Source organism: Amaranthus tricolor, chromosome 16 (assembly GCF_026212465.1).
Source record: "Amaranthus tricolor cultivar Red isolate AtriRed21 chromosome 16, ASM2621246v1, whole genome shotgun sequence".
NCBI lineage: Eukaryota > Viridiplantae > Streptophyta > Magnoliopsida > Caryophyllales > Amaranthaceae > Amaranthus > Amaranthus tricolor.
In genome coordinates this window covers 17453412-17479985 of record NC_080062.1, presented here as the reverse complement: position 1 = coordinate 17479985, position 26574 = coordinate 17453412, and the positions used below count along the sequence as shown (strand labels likewise).

Below are 26574 nucleotides of genomic sequence, written 5' to 3'. Positions count from 1 at the left end.
GTCTATTCTAAGATACTACTAGCATTTACATTCAATAAGGCATCCTATTACTTCTATAAAACTTGCTTCAATGGAGTAACACCATATGCAACCCTAAAATTTTGGAGGAAGAAAAAAAAACTTTCACATTATCTTTAATTAAGTGAAAATTATAATGATTTTAAAAGGTATGAACTCTAGTTCATTTTTTTTCTCGAAATATTGGTTCAATTTCCAGAAATTATGTGAAATATGAGCATGACTTCGAAGCATAGGTGCAAAGAGCGAAAAAAGGTTTTTCAGGCTGGTGAGAATTTTTATTCGTGTCTAAAATGAAGAGGAAGAGGTAGATGGAGACTTTAATGAAGATTAAAAAGATTTTTTAATTAGAAAAATAAAAGGTGTTTGAATAAATTAAAAGGAAAAGAGATTTACCGGTTGTAATCGGTTCTTTGCAAAAAAAAGGTCCATTCACAATAAAAGTTATACAAATGTTGAATTATTTAAAATTTTTCAAAAGGTGTGATTATTAGCAAAGTATGGATAATAAATTGAATTATATAGAACAAATTTTCCAATAAAATGTCCGACAAACATGGGGTTTTGGAGGTGTGCGAGATAATCGATCGTACATGAGCTTTTTTTTCTCACGCATATAAAAAAGTTATAAAAAAATATGTTAAGTTTATTAATAAAATAAATATATTTTCTATGGCAAAATAAAAATTTTGCACAAATTTTTGAAGACGATTCCGTTGACAAAAACTACAGCTAGCAATTTAGTGTCATCAATAAATATGGGATGAAATGTTGATTTATGAAGCTCCCCATGTTTTCTATATATATATATATACGCTCTCTTGAGTTTTGTATATTCAATGATCCATCACATTCCTGAAGTAACCTTTTTAGTTACTTTGGGTGTTCATTCTTTTCTTCTTAATTTATGATCAAAGTATGGATTCTTTCTACATTATCTTAATAATTTCTCTACTTGTGCCTGTGGTTGCCACCGCTGTACGTCCTTTTCTCTTCTCTCTCTCTCTCTCTCTAATTTCTTGTGTTTGTATTAATACCACCATTTATTTTGTCTTATTATTACTTTTGTCCTTTTAGTTTTGTAAAGAAATAATTATCTTAAATTATTTTACTTTTTATCTATTTGTGTGCTTATATAATGATTATATTTATGGTCTCTTTTCTTATTGGTACTAAAAAATAGTGATGGTAATGGTCATAATTAAAATTAATTGTAAATTTTAATGAGATATATTATAGCATTTTCAGGGTAATGTAATTTTACTCATTAAAAGTCTTTTCTCGCAAATTTTTATTATCATTTACTACCCTAATAATTTCTAGATTTGTAAATCATCATAAAAAAAATAATAATAAAATAAATAAAATTTAAAAAAATAAATTAAAATGACAAATCTTTCAATTCTTAATAGTATAATTTATTGAAATGAATATTTGAGCAAATGATATAATTAAAGTATAACAAACATAATCATAGCTCTTAGATTTTCCTACTAAGATTAAACTAAATTTTCAGTACTATTTTTACCATTTAATACCGACTATCAAATTCAAACATACACTACTCCTAAGTATTAGTTAGAGTATTTTCGACGATGATTACATAACTTTACAGTGATGATTATTAAGTTTTTTTTTATGACATTGAGAAAAAGGAATTACTACAACTTTGCAATTAATTTTGATGCCCATTTAATTTCTTGATTATCTTCATTCTCTGAAGTATTTATAAACCCTTAATTACTTAACAAGTGAAGTAGTAATAAACTGATAACTAGCAAGATTAAGGAATAACGCTTATTTTTTTGATCTTAAAAGAAAGAAAATATGTCAATTCTCAATGCAAATCACAACGTAAGGAGTAAGATCAGTATGAGTTCTAAGAGTTTTTATAAAATTATTAAAATATCAAAAATACAAAATAAAAAGACTATTATATTATTTATTATATTTTAAGTGTTTAGGGATTTTTTTATTTTTCGTTCTAGGATCTGAGAAGACCATGAGTCCATGAGTAAGAGTGAGAGGTGTTCATTTTGGTTATTGGTTCGATTTCGGATTAAGTGTTTCAAGTCTGTTCAAAATCAGATCTTGTGTTCGCATTAATTTTTATATAATTTTAATTTTATTTTGAAGTCGGATCAAGTTGAATTCTATTATAAAATTGAGTAAATATTAAATCGTCGGTTCTATTTTAAACACCTCTGTCGGAATTGTAATATTGTGATATTGTCTACCATTTACCATTATATACGAAAATAAATGGAAGGGTGGATGGCAACCTAAATAAAAATGAAAATAGTGAGATTATGACAGATATTAAGGAGTGACAAAGGAAAATATTGAGGTGTACTTCAGGTAATAGCATAACGCACCCTGTCCAATGTTAGTATAATAGAGTTTAAAATATTGTTGGAGTTAAAGGTTTCTTAATATGTTATTAAAAGTGAATTTGACATAAAAATTGATTACGATTTTTTTATTTTATCTAGTGGAATATTTAGCAACATATAGAAGAAAAAAAATATGTTTTTTACATTTACATTGAACTCTCATGTGAGGAAACATCACGTAGAATATTAATATATTTTAATCCTTTAACTATTAACTTAAAACTTTGTGTTATTGTTTCAAACTAGTTACTTCTTTCTTATTTATTAGTGTTTTCATCTGCTTCTTACACGTAAAATATTAAAAAATTATGAAAAATATGTAGAAATAATAAAATTTTATTCATCGTAATAATAAAACAAGATCTCACAAATACTTCAACCGTAAAAAAAGATGTAGTACAAGTTAAAATTTATTCTTTTCTTAATAAAACACATGTAAAGTTATAATTTATGTGGCTTCAAAAAGTAGTGGCCTGAATGCGTGAGCTAAGCTAAACTTGATGCGTTGGAGATGAAAGTAGAAAGTGTATGACTAGAATCACCGTACTCATTTAATTAAGTCTTTCTCCAATACTGCGTTTAGATGGAGTATTTTTTTTTTTTCTTCTTTTACGCCCCATTGGTAATCTTTATTAAATCTAGAAATAACGATGAATTAGTGTAATTTTAATAAGAAAATTTATTGATAAATTTAATGGTTATGCTTGCACTCTTTTAATTATTTTATTTTTTCACAAAATTCATTCTTATATATTATCATTTATAAATGTGGTATTAGGTGAAAAATTATAAATGAAAGCTTTATGTGATCAAAATTTTATTACCATAGTAATGATATAATAAATTAAATGAAAATTTACATTACAAATTACATTATCCACATTACCCCTATTAGTACAAACAACCATATGGATCGTTAGGGGTGTTTGTTTGGTGGGAATGGAATGAATACCAATCAGTTCCTTTGAATTAGCATTATAAAGAAAATGTAATTATTTTTAAAAAAAATATAGATGATTGATACTAAATTAAGAGAGAGATTGAATTGTATAAATTAATGTGATAATGTCAAATTGAAAAAACTACTTTTCAAGAATTAATGTGGTGATGTCAAATTGAAAAAAGTTTACATGTGTTGATATACATATAGATAAATAAATAGATAGATTAGTTAGAGTCTAATTGTAATTTTTTTTATTACATTCCTAAATCTGTTTATTCATTGATATTTGCAAGTTCGATCACTCTAAAGCTTACTCCACGCTTCTAACTTGTAGGTTGCTGATCTTACACCACCAGCTCCTCAGAGCTATACCCCACCGACACCAGCTGCCTCGAAGCCTTCGATTCCACCGCCATCTCCTCTTGTAAAGTCCTATGCCTCGCCTCCAAAGGCACCATCTCCGCCCCTACCAGTAGTTGCTCCTTACCGGCCTAAGGCGCCTGTGGTGTCTCCTTACCCACCTAAGGCACCTGTAGTAGCCCCATACCCTCCTAAGACACCCGTAGTTGCTCCTTACCTACCTAAGGTGCCTGTCGTAGCCCCATTCCCACCTAAGACACCTAGAGTGACTCCTTACCCGCCTAAGACACCTGTAGTATCCCCATACCCACCTAAGACACCTACAGTTGCTCCATTCCCACCCAAGGCACCTGTTGTCGTCCCATACCCGCCAAAAGCTCCAGTTGTTGCTCCATACCCACCAAAGGCATCTACACCTTACTATGGCCATCTTCCACCCGTCAAGAAAGAAGGTACACTTCTGATCTTTTTGGGATTATTTGTCCCACATCAATGAATTATAAATGGCACGCACACTTTATAAGTCATTAGAGCCCTTCCTCCAATTGCCATATGAAGTGTGTGCACCTCGTGTATGTTTCTCCGATTATATGCTGACATTCATAATAAGTCCAACATCAACTTAATTAACAAATCTCCCTTATTTTTTCTAATCATGTTTAATGGAATTAACTTGTTGGACTATTAACTCGATTGATGATACGCAGAATGCGTGCCACTATGCGAGAAAAGATGTTCGTTGCACTCGAGGAAGCGAGTATGCGTAAGGGCATGCTCAACATGTTGTTTAAGATGCAAGTGTGTACCACCAGGAACTTATGGAAACAAAGAAGTATGTGGAAGGTGTTACACAGATATGACTACCCATGGAGGAAGGCCTAAATGCCCTTAACTTAGCTTCTTAACCTCCTCCAAGTCCTACTATGTTTAATTTGTAGTGTCCTAGCTAGTTTGGTTAGGAAGTAATTAGATACTAGACACTAGTAATTAAGCCTTGCAGGGTGACTTAAATAATTTAGTAAGTATTTTACCGATGCTTTAATGGACTGTCTTATTTATTAATGTATGTGATATTGTCTAAGGTTTTTGTATGTCGGTTTGTGTTGTTTTAAATTATCATGGACATGAAATATTCAATGTAGATCTCTTCTCCATGTGAGTCTATGTAGTCAACTAAAATGTTATGATTACACTCTGCCCCGTCTCATTATATTATCAATTGATAATGATATTTTTTCTCGATATCAGTTGTAAGTATTCAAAATGGAGGTAATACTTTTTTGATTCACTAAATATGAGATATTTGTTTTTTCGATATCAGTTGTAAGTATTCAAAATGGAGGTAATACTTTTTTGATTCACTAAATATGAGATATTTGTTTTTTCACGCTATCTAATGACTTATTCAATGCTTAATAATCTCATACTATATATAACTAAATATTATAAAAAAATGGATTAATAATCTTTGCATCGAGATGAATCAAACAAAATCTCACTTGACTCTATTTTAATTTATAGATTAAGAATAAAATATAAATTAAGAGTAATATGTGAATAATGTCAAAAGTAAATATCCCATATTTTTAGTGAATTAAAAAGCGTGTTTGTTTAGTTTGTTGATTACATATATTGTAGGTGCTTTTACTATAAAAAAAATATTACAAGTAAATGTGAACTATATCATGCTTTGATTTTCAAATTTAGACTTTTTACGGCCCGGCAAAATATAAATTTTGGGTTCATTTTAAAATATTACATGTAAGGGGTGTTTGGTATAAGAAGTGGAAATGTAATGGAAATAAAATATGTTATGAGGTGTAAAGGTATTGCGAAGTCTTAATTGTTAATTATTATTTGGTACAAAGAGATGTAAGGGAATATATATATATATATATATATATATATATGTGACAAATGCTAAAATGCATCATCCCTATCATTTTCTTAATACCATATTTTCCTAAACCCACATAAGCCACTGCAATCCACCACCATAAATCAATTCAATTAGCTTCTTTTTTTTTTTTTTCCTAACATTTTCTCTATTTAATGTTACTGGTGGTAGAGGGTTGGTAACAAAGTAACGGCAGTGGTTATCTCTATTTAACGGATATTGTTACCTTTTTGAGTAAACAAATGGATTATGTTTTTTGAATCCGTTTTCTACCTAATTTTTGATATACCAAACACCTCCTAAATATGAACTATTTTTCCCTTCAAATATATAGCAATAACAACCCTTCAATACTTTAAAACAATAATGACTAATATGATAATAGTCCTTTTGTGTTTGACATACATGTCAAAAAACTCTCAAATTGATTTTTAAAGCGTGTTGAATATAATTGGACAGATGAAATATAACATAAAATCTTAATAAGAATAGTTAAAGAGTATAAAACAAATGCTAACTAACAAACATAAATATTCATATTCTTGAATATTATGAGATTGTTTCGTAAGAGGTTTTTATGGATTGATAATGACTAATGAGATCCTATTAGCAAATCCTTTACTTTTTGTTTGTTATGATGTGGTAAGTAATACAGTTATTTTGTAATAATTAATCAGCAAGTCTTGTATGAGACCGTTTTACTGAGAAATTTATAAATTTTTAAATTACATCTAAACTTTTTTTTTTTCAAAATCAATTAGAATTTTGCTAGCCCATATTAAGCCGTCATCATAACTAATATCTTTTTTTATTTTCATTATGTTATATGTTGTTTCAGTGATGAAACGAGGAGGTGGAAATCACCTGTAATACTTAGATTGGAAGCGTTATCGGGAACGGCGATTTGCAAGAGGTAGCGACTCGAATTCCTGCAAGACAACACGTTAGCCTTGTCCGGGGGGTGATCTCCCGAAAAACCCCTCCGACGCTCAAGTTAGAACGTAAATTAGGAAATTAATGAATAAGAATGAGATGGCAACCACCAGAATAGGTGTATGAGGGTGAAAGTTGCTGATATCTTTTGTAGGCTAGAAGGTCGTGAGGACTTTTTAAGGGCTGTTATTCGATGGATCCCTCCCTTTTTGATGGCTGTCTCTATTTATAGTGGAGGAAGGGAAGTTATTTCAGGGAGGAGGTTGATTATCATGGGGGTAGTGGTGAGCGGTTATCAGCACTAGGAAAGGAGAACCATGGAATGTGGGATGAATGGGAAGTATGTCAGTGGGCAGTTGTTACTCATGGAAGAAGGATAACTAACCAATGAGGGAGAGTGGGAAGTTAGGTCATATAGGAGGTTATGTATAGGAAGTTAGGGTATTTGGGAGTAACTAGCCCATGGGCCATTCAAGGAAGGTGGGGGATTCAGAAAAAGGCCGATTGACCGGAAGTCAAAGTCAACCCGAAAGGTCAAGGGGTATTTAAGTAATATAACGTGAATAATTTAAATAAATAAATAAATAAATAATACCATGACATATGTATTGGTAGGTGCACATGGTAGCAAGTGTTGCCCCAATTTTATGAAAAAGAATAAATAAAAAAGATAGATTGATGGTAGCTTAGTCGTTATGCCCTCTAAACACTAAACATGTGTAAGATGTCTATGAATGCAAACTACAATCTAATTAAATTTTTTAAACTTTTTTTCATGAGTTACATATTTTTCTTGTATATCTTTTTTTTCTTTTTAAGTAACTATTTTATAACTACTAATGTTATAGCAGGTAAACAAGATTTGGAAAAGAGATTGCAATGGAATGAGAACACAATGGGAAAAAGTAAGAAATTCAACTGAAATTTGTGTTTATTGGATCTTCCTTTTTATTGACCACATTAAAGATGATGATTTTTTTGACAGTTCGAAAATTAAATTTAAAATTTGCTATTTTAATAGCTACTCTAGTTGTTAACTTTTCAACTTCTTATAATTATATAGAAATTAATTTGTAGGTAATTGATCAACTTAGTTCAATTTCGATTTGAAATAGAGCACTTCAATTGGTCAGTTAAGTTGATTCCACTCAATCGTGGGTATTCCTGTATAAGATTGGATACAATTAATTTGTTGACTAATCTTGAACTAGTCTTTGGGATTTTGTCTTATAAAAGATTAATGTTGGTTATATGGAAGTTTGTTTTTGCTATCCTGCCATCTTGCAATAAGATCACTCTAACGACCAATAAGTCTTGCACAAGTAACACTGTTTAGAAGGGCCCGAAATGGTTTTTAAAAGACCTCCTTCGATGCTTAAGTTAGTAAGTGTTCCAAATGAGTGCCTAATAAATTGTCACCTAAGTGCATAGTGGCTCTTAGTTTGAAGGATTAATATTAAGACTTGTTTGTAGCATGAGGCTTAAATTATAAAAGTAATTCTTTTGTCTTATAGATTAAATGCAAATAATTGAGAGAATGCCCTTAGTTCAATCACTTAGTTCTTAGTAAATATTGTTGAAATGGGTTATCCCACATTGACAAATTGAAGATGGTATGCACACTTTATAAGTTATTGGAGTCTTTCTTCCCATTGCCATATATGTTAAATTAAGCTAGACTTATTGTGAATGCTAGCACAATAACGGGATACACGAGGTGCACTCATTTCATAAGCCAATGAGATATATATATGCTATCCCAAAACCATATGGCAATGGGAAGAAGGACTCCAATAACTTATAAAGTGTGCATACCATCTTCAATTTGTCGATGTGGGATAACCCATCCCAACAAATATTGCATCAAGTTTAATAAATACTTGAGAGTAAATGCTTGCACTATTAACAATAGATACTTGATATATTGATGCCTGAGTTTCCTGTTTATATTTAGGGTATGTATCTTACTCATTTGTCTACTGAATGTCCTTTTTGACCTTGTGATATTACCGTTATTGACATTGGAACACACCTCTAGGGTTTTGTGTGAAGGCGGCTAAAATACTCCACGTGTTCCTTTCTCATAGGCTTAAAACATTCATTAAATGCCAAGCTTGACCTTTCTTAAAAAGGTGAGACCTCTATATATTCCCAATGACTGCATGTATCTAATACACAATATTTATAGAAGAAGTACAGTCAAATTACTTTGCTACTTTTATTTTACATTAATGATCTAAATCTCAACAAATCTCTCCATATCTCTTAACTTTCTTAATAAGTTAAACCCTTCAACTTCTTAGTAATTCATCCAACATCTAAAACTAAGGATTTCGTCCAAAGAATGACACTCCGAACCAGCGCATTCAGATGGGATTATTTCTCGACCAACTTTAACCATCCAAGTCACTTTATGGTCTAGACAACCCATGCTCCGGTTCTTTTCCTCCGAACGCATAAAACTTTTGATTCATATTATTCTTCAGTTGGTTTTCTAGTCGAAACAATTGTGTTTTGAACTTGATAAAATTTTTATTCGGTTCGATTATTATTTCGATTTGGGCGGGTTGTTCGAGTAGTGTTGGATTGGGGTTTGAACACTTATTCCAACGGGCAACAAGGCAATACGTACAATTAGCTCGAAAGTTTGCATTGACAACATCTCTCAAGTCAGTGGGAAAGAGCAGAGAATATCTTCAACCAAACCGCACTGCCCGATTCATGATCAAATCGAGGAATTTAGCAACTCAAATTCTAATCCTCCAACGATCTGTGCAGGAAATATGAGACAGATTAAGCTGAGAAGTGATGGAATATTGGGCAGCAATGTGAGTGAATCAAGCATAAAATTGGAGAAGAAGACTAAAGCCAGCAAAATCTGGGTTAAAAGAAGAGAAAAATGGCTGGTAGTTCTGGGTGTTGTGCTTCATGCTGTTTATATGTTAAGCATTTTCGATATTTACTTCAAAACTCCCATTGTTCATGGCATGGATCCAGTCAAACCCCGCTTTTCTTCCCCTGCTAAACGCCTCGTTCTTATAGTTGGTATTTTCTGTTATTTTCCCTTTACTTTGCTTGATTTCAGTCAATTTATTAATTTTCTTGAAATTGAATTTATCTGGGTTATTTAGGCACTTTGTTTTGATTTTCTTTTTATGGGTTTTCAATATTCATCATTTTGGAAATCATGATTTGGGTTTGCTTTAGTTTTCTTGAAGTCTGCTCCGTAATTACACTTGGGTTTTGACATATTAGTAGCATTCTTCAATTTGTTATACTATCTCTTTAGTAAATGTGATGTGGGTTAGTAGTAAATTGAAGCTTTGAACCAAGTTTATGTTGTTTTTCATGGTTATATGATGCTTCTGTAATGCATGAACTTTTGCTGTTTTATAGCAGGGTTATTCTAGTTTTTCATTTTTGTGTCTGCTGTTAGTTATTTTGCTATGGGGAAGGTTGGGTGTTTAATAATTAGGGTGTGGAAATTGGAATACAGCTTTTTGTATATTGTTTCCGTCACTTGGATGTATGATGACATTTCGATAATACTGCCAGCTGATGGTTTACGAGCTGACAAATTCTTTGAGCCTGATGAAGAAGGAAATTACCGAGCACCTTTCCTCAGAAAGGTGATCAAAGAACGTGGGCGCTGGGGTGTCTCCCATGCTAGACCTCCAACAGAATCAAGGCCTGGACATGTTGCTATTATAGCTGGTTTTTATGAGGATCCTAGCGCTGTTACAAGAGGTTTTTACTTGGTTTTTCTTCATCTCTTTTGTTAACTAATTTGGTTCTTTGTTTGAGTAGATATCGGTCAACTATGAAAGTCTAAAAGTACTTTGTCTAACTTTGCAGGGTGGAAAGCTAATCCAGTTGAATTTGATTCAGTATTCAACCGGAGTCGTCATACAATTTCATATGGAAGCCCAGACATTGTACCAATATTTTGTGGTGCCGTACCCCATAGCACATGGAATTCATATCCTCATGAGTTTGAGGACTTTGCTACTGGTTATTTCTCTATCTATTTTGATATTTTGATGTAGTTTCTCATTTCCCATCGTTGTTCACTGATGGCGTTTTTCCGGTAATCCAACTAGATGTTTTATCTGTGTGCTGATGTATACACTAATTCTAAATCTTGGAGTTAGTTTTGGTCATGGGAAGATGAAAAGCCCTAATATTTATGGTTTTGTTATTTTTGTTGTATGATTGGCAATTACAGTTAGAACTAGTGTTTATGTACAAAATGGGGGTTTTCCAATTTTTTTGTTGATCTTATTTATTGCTTGGCAAAGTCACTACTATGCTGCCACTCAGTTTAACTTTCGATTGGGGATGTTAATATCTGCTTGCCTCTACCCCTGTAAGCCAAGCCCCAGTAAAAGACTTCAGTGTGGAATATGCCCCTTTTAGGGTATTTTCAAGGGCTTGGAGACTTTCCGCTATCTGCCTTTTTATTTTTAGTAGCATCATAAGGATCTTGAACCCTTTGCAATTCACAATCCTTTTATTAGGATATTTTGTTGGATGATAAAAAGGTAATGTACATTTGGCATCCCCTAACTTGTTTTATTGGAATTTCATGAGAGGAATTGCCTTCTAGGCATAGTTTAAAAACAAGGTTACACTACATTGCATTGGCCGCGCTGTAAAGGTTTACTAGAAAACCAAACCGATATTTTCTGCATTGTAAAGGTGTAAAAATCCGTGTTTTGGGCCATATCAAGAGATGTCTCATAATCGCATTACTTCTGTTACCTCACCGTTCCGTTATTGCTATCACAACCACTACCACTTTTTTGCACTATGCTTATGAGATATTTTATTTCCAAAGGATGTTTATCTCATCTCTCATGTTGTCAAGAATTCTTGACTTTTCATTGCTTAAAGTAAAAGAATAGTTATTGGAACCTCATAACTTATGATGCTTTATTGGAGACCCATAACCTACTTTAGGCTGTCATAGACTTTGTTCGGCTCTAGAATACCTATGAGTATTTTGAAAGTTTTAATTGATCCAAAATGGGAGCACATATTTCACTCATTCCTTAACAATACAAGGAGATTTGTTGTATTTGTCATCATTATTAGTTTAGAGTAGGAGCCAACTTATATTGATAGTAGAAGATTGGCTTTTCTAATGGATACTGACAACGATACCTAGGCGTGTCGCTGGTAAAGAACAAGCAAGTAACAGCATATGAGAGGTGTCTTTTTCTGAACAGGATTGCAAATGTTTCGATGCTGAGTCCAAATTTCATGCAGAATTGGTCTCCATAATGGTCAATTGATTTCTTGAAAGAAATTTTATTGAACCAGACTTAATTTGATTTATTGAAACTTGTAAGGAAGTTTTTTGAACCAGGCCTCACTAGACTTTTTAGTATAATCCTGGAAAAAGTATTGTACTTTTTAAAATGGTTAAACTAGTGTAATTGAACTATGTTATTCTGAAATAGTTGAAGGTAGTTATAAGTTATAGCGCAAGTTGATGTATTGTACAAGCATAATGCATGTAGTGAAAGAATTTGAAGTAATTGCTGATGTTAGTATGTACTGTTCCATGTACCTTAGTAACCACTGGAATGGTGCAGTGTGATACTACAATTATCTGTAATTTCTAGGTGTTTATGGAGTGTTTTATTTATGCAGACGCATCCTTTTTGGATGAATGGTCCTTTGATCGATTTCAAAACCTTTTATATAAGTCAAAGGATGACCAGAACTTGGAGCACTTACTTAAGCAGGACAAAATTGTCATTTTTTTGCACCTTCTTGGTTGTGATTCGAATGGTCATGCTCATCGCCCATTCTCTTCGATCTATCTTAATAATGTTAAGGTTGTGGACCGGATAGCTCAAAGAGTTTATGATCTAGTTGAAGGTCATTTCAAGGACAATCGCACAGCATACATATTTACAGCTGATCACGGAATGAGCGACAAAGGTCAGAATATCTATAATTTTGGACTCTTTAAACGTGCTTTCTGTATGTTTACTTTTTTCCATATTCCCTTTCTGTTTTCTTTAAGGGCTGTTTCTTCATATGAATGATAGAATAGAATGAGAGTCAATACAATAGTTGGCTAACTCTCCATGGTTGATGATTGGCTATCAATTTTAACATTCTCTTTCCCTTTGTGATCACGTTTAAAGAATACAAAAGTTGAAAAAAAACAAAGAAAGTTATGGCATGACTGATGTAGTTCTGAAACACCCTTTCAATTTCCCATCATTTTTGCAACTTTTTTGTCTTTCATCATCCTATTGCCAAGGCTCAAACGCGGCAACACGTTCTAACCACCCTTCCCCTATTTGAATTTTCACCATTCTAGTTTTAAGCCTAGGTGGAACTTTGGTGGGAGTTGAGGTTGTCAGATGTCATGAGGTGAGCTCCTCCTTTTGAACAAAGCACCTAAAATCAAAGGTACTGTAGCGATAGGGATGTAGGGGAGGGAAGTGGTGAGTGGTGACGCTGGTGAGGTGTTAAAGGATGATAATTGTAATATAAGTTTGACAACAAACCTTTTCTTCCAAGGGGTTTTAGTGGCAGCTTTGGTGATTCCTTTCTTTTTATCATATTACCAACTGATCCAAAGAATTTAAAATGGAAAAAAAAAGATAGTATATTTCTTTTCCTTAGTATGAACTGTGAACAAAACAACCACAAAAAAACCAAATCTTAGTAGATATTTTGGGTTCTTGCTTCAACTTTTACGAGACTGCAACACATGTTCTATTTTTCCTATTCCTTGAAATTTTAGATTATTTAGAAGTATGTAGTATGTGCTCATGTATCATCATCTTTATACCCAGTATATCCCGCTTTTAAAAACTATGATCAGAGTTTGGGGTGCATGGAAGATGGCACATCATACCCCATACGGTCAAAGAGTCCATCGACTTGAGAAAGATCTGCAAAGAAAATTGCACAAGAAGACAAGACCAAAACATCAAGAGATAATATGATTAAAAAAATAAAGCAATCATAAAGGTTAAAACAATAATTAAGGCACAATTGCATAGGTATAGGCATAGGTGACTATCCATGGTCTAGGACACAAATACAACGTCTCCAACTAGTTTTATCTCTAGTCAAGTCCCTAGAGAAGACCAACTTGCACATGTCATCGTTAATTTGCTCCTTCCACGTTTTCTTAGGTCTACCGTGACTTCTCTTTCCGTCAACCATGACGCTTTCCACCTTTCTCACCGGCGGGTCGATGAGCTTTCTTGCACATGTTCAAACCATCTCAATTTGACTTTCGTGCATCTTTGCAGAGACTCTTAAAACTTGGTTCCTAATTTTATCCATCCTGGTTTATTCTCTTCTACATCCATCTTATGCTAATATATCTTCTTAACTGCCAACACTTTGTCAGGAATCTCCTATCATACATCATCGCAGTTGCTGCCCCCCATTTTAAGTCGTCCTCAAATGCTCTAGCCTCTCATTGACTTCCTCACTAGTCACGACTACGAGCACAGTATTGTCAGCGAGCACCAAACACACTTTCACTGCTCATTACAATTCTATGCAAGGAGCAAATGTTACTCCCAAAAGCCAAAAGGTACAGAAGAAATTTAATCAATAGATAAATCAATGTCAAAGGGCTTAGACATTGTTGCTTTTTAGGCATGAACCTCCCCACATAACTTGGGGTCTCAAAGAATAAGTTCCCTAGGTTATTTCCTCTTAATCGAACACCGAATAGGAGAATGTGTTTTGTTCAATCTGTGACACCTTAGTAGTGATTATATGGTTCGCTACCTTACTACCAAACCCTTGATCCACAAGATAAAACACAGAGGCCCAAATTTAGCTGTTTGGCATTTTTCCTTTATTGTTTTTTGCTCTTCCCTTATTTTGATAGTTTTGAAGAAAGAGCATAGTGTGTTTAATTATGCATGGTATCTCAAATGATCACCCTTGACAAGAGAAAAAGGACAAAGGGATATTCAGCAACTGAGCGCAGGCAATTGATGTAGGCATGTAGCAAAGGAATACCATCAACTAGAGGATCAATCTGCTTTGAAATTCAGCATATGGATGAACTCCAACTTTCCTTGTGTATTTACACTCCACAAAACCAATAACATGTAAATTTCTACTCAATGAGTTGGCCTTCCTTGAATTCATGTTTGTTATAATTTGTCAGTCACTGAATAAGAGGAGCTGGAGTGTTTTTAGTATCTGGTTAATTCAGCGGGAAATTTCAACCTTGTGAGTTGTGATAATCGTGAAAATAGTAGGACTTCCTTTCACTAAAGAATGCTCTTGATTGAGGCTAGTCCATCCGACAATGTAATTACAAATGGTGTCTGTAGTAGTAAATTAGCTATAGACCAGGCTAATTTCCATGTGTTTTTCATTTGGAACTCTACAAAAACTTTCTATTCTTTATTCACTGGGGCTTTGGAAATAAGAGGGAATTCAAATGGTTTGGTCCGTTTGGTTGTAGAGGAATAGACGAATATTAGATGATCGTTTCCTTCTTTTGGAAATCATATGGTAGAAAACTAAATTTCTAGCGTCACTATAGGCTAAAGCAAATGGTTTTTTTTGAGCACGCTACTATCAATGATCTTTGTTGGACCAATTGGGAAATTGTAGTGTAGATTTTAGTTGTTCGCAATGGGACTTCTCATCTCTAAACTATACTTTTGACAGTTTTTCCCATTAACATAATTTTTCTTTATCAAAAAAAAAAAAATTGTTTGATGACATTTGTACATACATTTCTATCTGTTCTAGAATATTCTATATGCATTCACTTCATTCTTCTTCTAATGAAATGTTTCTTCTACTCCTTTTCTACCTTTGACATGTTTCTTTTTTTTCCCTTTCGCCTGTTGTCCTTGACTTCAAGTGTTGCAGTAAGTCAATAACCTTTACATTTTAATGGAACAGAGGGGGTAATGTAAAAAACTTTTTAGGACTCAGACACTCAGTTAATCTTGGAACAGACATTAAGCTACATCGACTGACAGACTGGCAGCAGTCCATCACTTTGAAGTGCTACATATTTATGTCAGATTTTCTTATGCTTCCATTTTTTGTGCTGACTCGCTGTATTTGATGTACAGGTAGTCATGGGGATGGACATCCAACAAACACTGATACTCCCCTTGTTGCTTGGGGAGCAGGAGTGAAAACTCCCAAGCCCAACTCCAGCAACCATTCTGATTGTGGATTTCGTTTTGTTGATGAACATTCTCATGACACACCAACGCCAAATGAATGGGGTCTGAATGGCATAGAGAGGGTGGATGTCAATCAGGCTGATATTTCACCATTGATGGTTTATTAACTTCATTGTTCATTTTGGTGATTCTTTTATGTTTACTGCCTAGAATCTGTTCTCATTTTTCATTTGACTTTTTGCAGTCCACCCTACTTGGTTTGCCATGTCCTGTGAATTCCGTTGGAAGTTTGCCTCTTGACTATATTGATTTCAGTGAGGTAAATTCAATGATGAGTCATTTGACTATATCTTACAGTGTGATGGATTATTTTACATTTTTCTCGTCTTTCCTTTTTGTAACTTTGTTTCACTAACTGAAAGCTTACAGCCAGAAGAAGTTGAAGCTGTGCTTGCTAATACCAAACAAATTTTGAACCAATTTCTTCGCAAGTCCTGTATCCTTCATCATAATTTTTTACTTTAGTTTGAGAGTATCAACTTCCACTGCATTTGCTATGCACAACGTTGCTGTTGTTTTTAGCGAACTATTTTGTTGGGTTGTGGCTTTTGATATAGTGAAACATAGTGCTGACAGTTAACCTAATAACTGCCTGAATCTTCATATTAGTTCGTTATTTGAGACCTTTGCTTTAAATATTAGCCCAAAATGGCCTAAACTTTGCAATTTGCATGCCTCGGCTCGCAAATACATTGGCGGATCAGTGAATTAACATCTTTCAAAGAGCCAAATATATGTTTAATAATGGTTTTCCAGCAGGTGAAATGATTTCAATCAATAATAAATAATTAGTCCCTTTATTGGTTATTACTTCTATTATATACTTCTTGACCTCCAGAAACTGATGACATTTATGTTGGATTCCTGTCATTATAGTTGTTGCTGCTAATCACTCATTTCTACACGCTCTTTTTTCTTTTGTGGTGTTATGGTTCCCCATATTTGTTTGTATCTTGTTATACATGATTATTCATATGTACATTTAATTGCTAGCGATTACTCCTAGTTGATTATTCTTGTGATCATGCATGATTTTGGAAAAAATGTGTAATATTTCATACTATTTCCGTGACATAATAAGATATAAAGCAGTTGCATTCGTTGTACTTCAAACCTTTCAAACCATTGGCCAATTATTCGCTAGTGTTGGATAGAATTGAAGCACTGATCTCAGCGAGAGAATACAAAAACGCGATGGAATTATCTGAGAACCTCAGAACACTTGCACTTAAAGGACTGCATTATTTCCAAACTTATGATTGGATGATGCTTATGACAGTAGTGACTCTTGGATATCTTGGTTGGATATTTTATCTGGTTGTCCACGTGATGCAATCATACAGTAGCTTTCCTTATCAGATAATGTACAATGGGGATGCTGCTCAGTCGAATAAAATTGGAAAGGTATGGATAAATACATGCTTGTGTTTGTCGTAACTAATCAATTCAGTATATTTCTCCATGTCATACATACAAAGAGTGTTCTGCTCGTGTGATAATCTGACTGCCTTTCAATATTAGAGTATTCAGTGATGCCCTCCATTGTTGTGGTCTTTGCTAGACTTGAAATACTATAACCAAACAAATGTTTTCTAGGAAAAGTTTATGATAGCTTGAAGTAGTCGAGAAAATGTTCTTATGTGGTATATAATTACTAAAATTGTAGTGTTCTACGTTAAATATGGTTTTAACTCCAAATCCATTCTGTTATTGTGTTTCAGATAACTAGCATATGCAGTAACCTCTTCTTGATTTTCCCAAATACATGAGTATGAAAAAGAAAAATTTTTCAGTAAGTCTCAGTTCACGGATGTAGCTGATTTTTGTGCTTGTTTACCTGAGATTTTTTTAGTGTTTAACCTTCTTAAACTGAGCTTTTAGTTTGTACACCTTTGGTTAGTAAGTGTTTTTTTGACATTTGGATTAATATATTATTACATTGGTATGGCGTTACTTCAGTTTGTAGTAAAGCTGCAGAGTATTTGATTTTATATGATTCTTTTAATGAATTGCTCTTTATCAAAAAATTTCGATACATATAATTACTCTGTGCTGTTTGTTTTTGTCATCACAATTCCCAAATTCTTTGTTCCTAATCCAATGGTCAAAATTGTTGCTTGTTATTACAACTACTATGGTCTTTATCCAAAGATCTAAGTCTGGACTTTTCTTGTGTCATGTACTCATGTCTAATGTATGAGGAAGAATGCTAGACATGTTAGTTCCGTTATCAGACTATTTGCGTTTATGGAATAACAGCAATATTACAATTTCTCCACGTGCAGGTCTATGTACTTGGAACTCTACTAATGGGGATGTTATCCATACTATTTCTTGTTGAACGTTCGCCTCCGCTCTATCATGCTTACACTGCCATGACTGTTTTTCTTTGGACAAAAATTCTAAGTCAATACCAGTTTATAGTTGCTTTGCTGAGAAGCTTGTGGAAGGAGAAAGTTGTTTATATAATCAAACTTCTAGCGTATTGTGCTGTGTCAATCATTGTTCTAGAATTTTTGGTATTGCTGGTTCTACATTATATTGTTTGCCTATGATATAGTCCAGAAACATCATTTGATTTGAAGTGTTGCCTCTTTTTTGTAGGTAAACAGCTTCACAGAAAGGAAGCTGTACACCTGGTGCTTCCTACTTGTGGGTACTGTTGCTCCCTTTTATCTTCATTTTGTGATTCCTTGGAAATCTTGGATACCAGGGTTTGTGTGTCTGTCATGTTGGTTTTTATCAAGTTTCACGTTGATGCCTGCGGAAATCCCGGACAATACATTCTTAGTGTAAGTTTTAACCTGATTTATCCTTGATTGTTTGTCCTACTTAGAAGCCTTATATTTGTTGGTATACTTTTAATACTGTGATTCATCATGTTATTGTCAAATACATATACACAGCGACAGTGCCAACAAACCTCGAAAACTCATAAAGTTGTATGATTATTCAAAGGCCACCTTCTAGATAGGATTGATAAGAAAAACTCTTCCTGTGCACTTGGAGGTTATGCAAGCATTTCTTCCAGCTTCTACAGCTACTTAGAACACAATTTTCACGAGAGATCACTAGCTTTATATTCCTTGTCAAATGCGTAGCAGTTCTATCGAAATAGAAAATATGGAGAGTCTGCCAAGGACTTGACGTACAGGCTGTCATAAATGTATGTTTAATTGTTTCTCTTGCCTGCCTTTACTTCTCAACCCCAGCAGTCAAATTTAGCTGCAGGTCTAGTACAACTCTTTATGCTCTAGGCTTTCTACCTTACATGAAACTTGAAAAAAGGAAGCAGATTTTAGGGCTAAATGAATATTGTATTGTATTATTTTCTTTATAATTACAATCCTAATATATATACAAAGTCTATGAATTAACTAAGGAAATACAAAACAATCAGAAATTCCCTTAACACATATTGACTAATTTGAGTAATTAAATATCTACTGAATCATAATATTCCCAAAATCAAAAATATATTTCCACAAAACTGATTACTGATTGCAAATTAAAAGCCCGGCACAGTTTTTTTATTCTCTTTGTCAATGGATCTAATGGTATTGCATGTTCCATTCTACTTTCAACATCTATCAGTACTCAGTAGCTGGTGTTTGGTGGCCTCTTGCACAAACCTAGCTCAACAAACTATATTTATGCCAGCCTTATCATGGCATGATAAATTTCTCCATGGTTGTAGTCTTGAAGGAGTGGCACATCTGGTTAACAGAAATAAAGTTCTTTTTTCGTTTAGAAACCAATCTCTTACAATTCGTTGATATTGTTCTACACTCTGGATCTTTCCTGAAATACAGGAGGACAACTTCGGACAGTAAGGCTTGTCAAGTGATTCAAGTCTTCTGACTTTCACGTAATAGATGTCTATCCATTCACCAAATTTTCCCCCTTTTTAGTTTAATGCCCACAACAGCTTATGTATTGGAATTTGATTTTTGAAGCTTCGTTCCAAATCCCAACATTGTTGACAATTTATCAGCCTACTCTTGGTAGGCACATCTTCTCACAGTGGACTTAAGTCTCTTCAGGCTAACACCCTTAGTTCAGATTTCAGAAGTGTAACCTCTCATCTAGAAATGGAGTCTGATCTCCACTTCCATTGATAGCTTCTCTATTGGTCTACTTGTGTTCCATATCCGACTCCTTGGCTATGCCTCTAAGTTACAGCTTAGTGTTACCTTCTTTCTTTATCTTGTTTGTGTGGACATAGCTTGAACCAGACACTTCTTTTGATGATCCTTCCAACTTTTAAATAAGAGGAAGATAATTGAGTGATAAATGGAGATATGATAATAATTGATTCAACTGAAAACAATTTGTGCTAAATTCAAATTTGTACTCATCCTTAAAAGTCCAATTGTCAAGTCGGAAAAAGATACATACTAAGAAAGTAGTTTTCATAGAATCTTTTGTCTGATTTTAGTTAATTATGTTGTCTTCTAGTATCAATCTTACACTGAAAAATGTTGCTACAATATTCATAATAAATTTCATAATAGCATTATTCATGTACTTTCTATGATTTGTGGATGTGATGCTTACTGTTACTTTTTAGATTAATATATCTGGACAATTGACATTTGACAATGAAATCAGATAATATGGGTTTAATTGGTTGATTAATGAATTTTGATATGGATGCTGATGTCTAGTTTCTTGTAAACAGTGTTGCAAGTGGAGCTCTGATTATTTTGATTGGACTAGCTGCAAGGTTGTTAGAACTACGCTATAAAGAGAATAAGTATTGGCAGTATATTCTTAATCCTGAATTGATCAAGCCCAAGTTCAGAATGCTTTTCCATGTGCAGGTGAATAGATACTTGCTAAAGCATAAGCTCTAGAAAAATTGTTATTCTTAGTCTTGGTTCAGCAATACCGAAAACGCGAGCTTTTTTGCGGCTCTCGGTTTTGGCGCTTTGTTTTTTATTTCGAGATAGAAATCATTTTTAATAGTCTGTCACAGAATAAGTGTCTTTTAGAAAAAACAAGAGTTATGTCTTTTCTTAAAGAGAGAAAAAACGAAGAAAAAAAATGATTTTCTTTGGTTTTCATTGAGAGAGAGAGAGAGAGAAGGGGAAAAAGAATGTTTTGTTTAGCTTTTTTCTTATATTTTTTGGTCCAATTTTCCTCTTTGATTTTCTATCCTTTTTTGTCTACTGATTTTTTTTTTCAATTTTTCACTATATTCCTTCTTTCAATTTTTCTCTTCAACTTTTTCGTTTTCTTTCATTTGAGTTCTTAATTTTTTTTCTTCTCTTCTTTTGGGTTTTTCATATTTGTTCTATTCTCTTTTCAATGATGACGATGTGATGACAATTCGGTAGAGAACACAAACCACTCTAGAATGTAGTAGGTGCCCTCTTGTATCATTTAAGCTATGTCATTAGCATAATGCAATCATAATTATAGATCTTTTATGCAATTATAATATGAATACCATGTTCTTTTTAGGTATCAAATATGCTTTAGTATTGTTTTTAAAGCTTTTAAGCAAAAAAGTGCGCCTCAATTATGAAAAATTTGCGCATTTGCCTTGCTCCTAGCGCATTGGCTCCAACTGGTGCACCTCACAGTCTCACACCTTTAAAAACAGAAAATATATATGTTCACAAGAGTTTTATTTCAACTTGGCATTTATTCCACTTCATTCTCATCATTTAGATGAACAAGTCTTAATACGTTGTCTCCCATCATATGTAGGCTGTTCTGGTGGGTATATCATCACTGATGGTATTTCTAGCAACATCTCACAGAACTCAAAACCAAGAATTGCTTGTGATTCATCAGTTAATAAATTGGTTTGTTGCAGGTATGGTCTTTCTTCTCATTTCACCCAATCCCACACTATTTATACTAAAATAAAGAAAGTATAGAGAAGGTATAAAGAAGGAAATAAAGAAAGACTTCCCATTAAATTGCACCGTACCCTACACTTGTTACCTTATAAAGTCTTTCTTTCTCGTTGAAGTGTGGAGCTTATGTGGGTGTACTTGTGGGTTACTTGTACTACAATCGATGACACAACCTTAATTATTTGAATCGCAAACGAAATGAGTAATTTTATTACCACTATTGATGTTTTATTAGTTGTGTGTTTGTCTTCAAAAATGCTACTGACCTCTTTCCATAGTTGTTTATCTTGCACTAACCTAATATTTTGTGCATTATTCATTTCATGAAAGATTGAGATGATGATTGCATAATTTATGTTCTCTCTCGTGTGCTCTTCTCAATTTTGTGATGGTTTTTACATAATTTCCCATCTCGCTTAGATATATTGCACATCACAATGTTTATTGCTCACTTTAATGTGTGGTTTGACATGTGTATCTTGAAGTTTTTTGTGGTAATGATTTGGTACTCGCAATTCTAAGAGCCACCACCGGCCCTCAAGGATTTTCACTTTTTCCTTTAAGGGCTGTCCCAAGCTAATTATTCTCTGCTATTTCAAGTAATTTTCTCCTTTTCTTTCCCTCACATCAACCTCTTTGTTCTCTCATTCAAACTCTTTCACTTGTCTTCTCTATTTGTCCAATATCAAAAACTTCAATCACTTGTAATAGCTGCCCTTAATGTTTTGCCAAACCCAAATGTGAAAATTTTCGAAGGACAAAGGTCATAAACATCAGTGATCCTTATATTCAATTTCTCTGTCCCATCTTGTTTTTCGAATTTCAAGAATGATTGGATGACAGATTTTAAGAACACTTGTTTTACTACAATGTTTCCTACTGTTAATACAAAGTCCAATCAAAATAATTCCATTTTAGTGCACATTATATGCTATAATTTATCACTATAGTTCATAGGTAATATCACTATTAGTTGGTACATTCAAATTAGGGTAACATGATAAATAACTTGAAAGAGTTGTGGTTCAGGGAGTATATGGCTATATGATATTTAACTAATTAAGTCCCTTTATTGAGTTAAATATCTTTATGTTGTATTGAACTGTTGTGCATCTCCAGTTGTATTGCTAACACTTGTTTCCTCTCACAGGCTTTTCAATGATTCTTCCTTTATTTTCGGCCCCTTGCCTGTTGTCTAGATTAACATCAATTTTCCTTGGGTTTGCACCAGCTTTTCTGCTTTTATCAATTGGGTATCTTGTTCTCTTCATTTCTTTATACGATTGTGTTCAACTGTAGTAGTCATCAATATTTGGACTTCCTAACATTTCCGCATCTAAAAATTTTAGATATGAAGCACTTTTTTATGCTGCTCTTGGTCTTGTACTTATGGCATGGATACTATTTGAAAATACTATTCTCTATTTGAGAAAGCGAAGAGGAATTTCAGTTTCTTCAAAGAGTATGGTGGAAGAGGCCACTATTGAGAACGAGTTTAGATCTTTGGAGTTGTCAGATGCAAGAATCGCATTGATCTTTGTAAGCCATCTCCTTCATGCTCGTCATTAAAATTTATAATTATTCACTGCCTCATGTTTATGTGGTTTCCTTGATTTTATCAGTATGATCGATTGATACACTTTATATGTAAAGAAGTAAGCTTTGTGTTTCTCGAATCTAGATCTTGATTATTTTCAAAAAAGACCGGAGACTTTGTTCATATAGAATACTTTTATATGTTTGCAACTTGTTACATTAAGGTATGTAGAGGAACTATGCGAATCATTTGGACCTATACTTTAGTGTTATAGAGCTAAATCCAACACTACACAATTCGACTCGATATGTGAAAGGTTAATATTGTCATTAGCTACATTAGTAATGACAAATGATGATGTCACTAGTCACATAGCAAAGAAGTACATTTATGGACATGGTTGGAAAGGAAATAAGGACTTCTCATTACTAATCTCATTAAACCAAATTGTGCCACCTTACCTCTACTTTGAGGACAAGGTGGATCTTTGGGAGGCTGGTAATGTGATGAATCAATATAAGAGGGGCAGAATAGTCTTCTATGAAACTTCTAGAAAAGAGATATTATTTAGCAAATGGCGACAAGTTTGTTATACTTGTTAGCTATAAATATAATGATGTAATCTGCAATTTCTTCTCCACTCTTTAAATTTTTACTCTCACTTAGCCCTAATCTCTTATCTTTTTCATATTAGGGAGTAGAGGGTTCATTATAGACCATCTCTTTTGGCTGACCCATATACATTTACTGTGTTAAAGTGATCACTTACAATTTCAAAGTGATCAATTAGAGAAATAAGCTAATTATATGAGAGCGTCTCATGGTGAGACAGTCTCATACAAGACGAACTGAAGAATATATACTTACCTTTGTATTTTAAAATTTTTCACTTTTTCATGTGTTCATTTTTTGTGTTGCTTCATTTTCAAGATACTTTTCATGGATTCAGAGTCATTTTCATTTGTTAGAAAATAATCCACATGTGATCTCATATCGAAAAATTAGAGAAGTTGACTAACATATATATTTGATGGGCTACTCTTCCTAATACCAATTGGTTTTAGGATGAAACCTCATTGGTTCTATGAGTAGTCAAATCTCCTCTTATGCGGCTCTTGTTGTGTACAAGCCCGATAACAAATTCATCATCATTTTGTCTGTTTAGGATGAAAGATTGCTCAGTACAGCGTCAACTGTCATTTGGAGAAGATTATTGTTATTATGGTATAACTGTATTAAGTATAGAGGCTAGAGCCAGCCTCAAATGGCTGTTTAGTTTCTTTTATGTTCTACCAAGTGCCACATGATTTGCTAGCCGCCTCGTGAATCGCGAATTAGAAAAAATGAAATTAAGGTCGGTTTTAGGCTATTTTTGAGCCATTTTGAGCGAATCGCGAATTTTGAAAGGCTAACGAACTAGTGAATTGTGTTTCATTGGTTCTACCCTTTGGTACTGTAGATAACGACATTTCAATTTTTCACAGATGGTATTGTTCAATGTTGCATTTTTTGGAACGGGGAACTTTGCAAGTATTGCAAGTTTTGAGATTTCTTCCGTCTATCGCTTCATCACCATCTTCAGTGTAAGTGACGGAACTAACTTTTTGCAAAACGCTTGATTAATTTTCAAACAACACTAGCGCTAATGAGTTTAAATTGCAGCCGTTCTTGATGGCGGGACTCCTGATCTTCAAACTATTCATACCCTTCATGCTCGTAATGTAATTGCCTCACAACTCTTGATGCTTCATTGTGCATATGCCGATGGCTTGCTAAATTGATTTTTGTTTCGTTTCGTAATCTTATGTACAGATGTGTCTTCAGTGCCATAACAAAAATGATTCAAGTCCCGCTCTTGGGCTTGTATTTTCTTGTCATTTTATTTTCCGATGTCATGACTATCCATTTCTTCTTCCTGGTACGTCAACCTTGTACTTATCTTTTTGATTTCATTTTCGACATTAATACATATTTGTAGGATCAAACGATCTGATTCTATTAAATGCAATCCTATCCCCTCAATGATTCTAGTTAGAATCTCGATCCTAATAACCTTGCGTCAACCCATCAACAGCAACATCGACCTAGACTGTAGTGTAGGAAATTGAAGAGAATGGAAAAGTATTGAATTTGAAAATGGAACAGGTACGGAATACCGGAAGCTGGATGGAGATCGGGAACAGCATTAGCCACTTCGGTATAATGAGTGCGCAGGTGGTGTTCGTGCTTTTGCTCTTTGCATTGACAAATATTTATACAAAACCCCTCCAAATTAAATTTTCTTCTTCACTTTCCCGTAAATTAGTTTAATTTCTTGTTTTATACCAAACTTTTGTCAATTTTTGTTAGGATTTTAGACGTATTTTTGGGTACAATTGATTTTATGGAGAACACATTGCTATTTGAGATGCTATATATATATATATATATATATATATATATATATATATATATATATATATATATAATGTAGTTGTTTTGATTGAATATTGCGATCATCGATTATCATTATGGAGTAGAATATAGTTTGATGATCAATTCTGTGTTTTACTTCCTCTATTTTCATACAATCTTCCTATTTACTGTTTTTACAATTTTAATACAAAATCAAATAATTTTAATTATAAATTTTTAAAAATTCTACAAAGTTGTTATTTAAAAAGTATATATTGAGACAAATATTACAAGATTTCACATAAATATGCTTTTTTTATAGATCGATGAAAAATTATAGTAAATGTTTGACTCTAAATTTTGTACATTCTATTTGAGAAAAACATATGAAAACGGATAAAGTATTTTTATGTTCAATAAATGTTGCAACCTAATTGATGAATGCTCCTATTTTTGAATACCTATCCAGCTGAATCGAGGTTAAAATCATTCCTGAATAAAATCGCTAGTAAAATCGTTAGAATTAATTAAAATCGATAAAATTGTAGAATCGTTGAATCGTATCAATTTTACAAAATGAGTATTACAAGCGATAATTCTTAAATATTATGAGCCATAGGACAACTCTCGACCTATTTGATATTTTAAATTAGAAAAAACATCCTTTCACATCTTCTTTTCACTTTTCTATGTCATTTTCTGCAATTATTCTCATTATTTTTTTTCTTCTTCATATCTAATCAAGCTTTTGAGTCATTCATTCACAATTCTACTTGTAAGTTGTAAGTGATTTTTGTAATGCACTTAAAATCTAAAGTATTGAAAAAAAAAGTTTCTTAGTGGTGAAAATTAATTTGTGCACTCTATTGTCTAGGTTTGTGTAGACCCTAAGTTAATTTGTCTGTTTTTTTGTTAAATGATGTAGAATTACAAGAATTACATATTGAAAGTAATTGATAAAAATGAATCTAATTGTATTTTACACTGAAAATGTCTCAACAATTAATACTAACAACTATTAAGTTT

At 33.2% G+C, this 26574-nt stretch overlaps 2 protein-coding genes across 2 annotated transcripts; both read left to right on the top strand.

The window, feature by feature from the left end:
- Window positions 1-837: 837 nt before the first annotated feature.
- On the top strand, window positions 838-4868 carry LOC130803274 (gibberellin-regulated protein 14-like). The gene is made up of 3 exons (XM_057667477.1): window positions 838-996; window positions 3689-4166; window positions 4422-4868. The coding sequence occupies exons 1-3, from the start codon at window positions 937-939 to the stop codon at window positions 4604-4606; spliced, it is 723 nt and encodes a 240-aa protein (XP_057523460.1). The 5' UTR covers window positions 838-936; the 3' UTR covers window positions 4607-4868.
- Window positions 4869-9001: 4133 nt separating this feature from the next.
- Window positions 9002-25562, top strand: LOC130802683 (uncharacterized). Its single transcript, XM_057666697.1, has 18 exons — window positions 9002-9589; window positions 10100-10291; window positions 10400-10555; window positions 12200-12493; window positions 15634-15848; window positions 15935-16009; window positions 16120-16186; window positions 16832-17154; window positions 18036-18269; window positions 18355-18542; window positions 20432-20573; window positions 21466-21574; window positions 22768-22870; window positions 22967-23156; window positions 24639-24737; window positions 24817-24875; window positions 24967-25072; window positions 25300-25562. The coding sequence occupies exons 1-18, from the start codon at window positions 9328-9330 to the stop codon at window positions 25462-25464; spliced, it is 2979 nt and encodes a 992-aa protein (XP_057522680.1). The 5' UTR covers window positions 9002-9327; the 3' UTR covers window positions 25465-25562.
- The last annotated feature ends 1012 nt before the right edge of the window (window positions 25563-26574 follow it).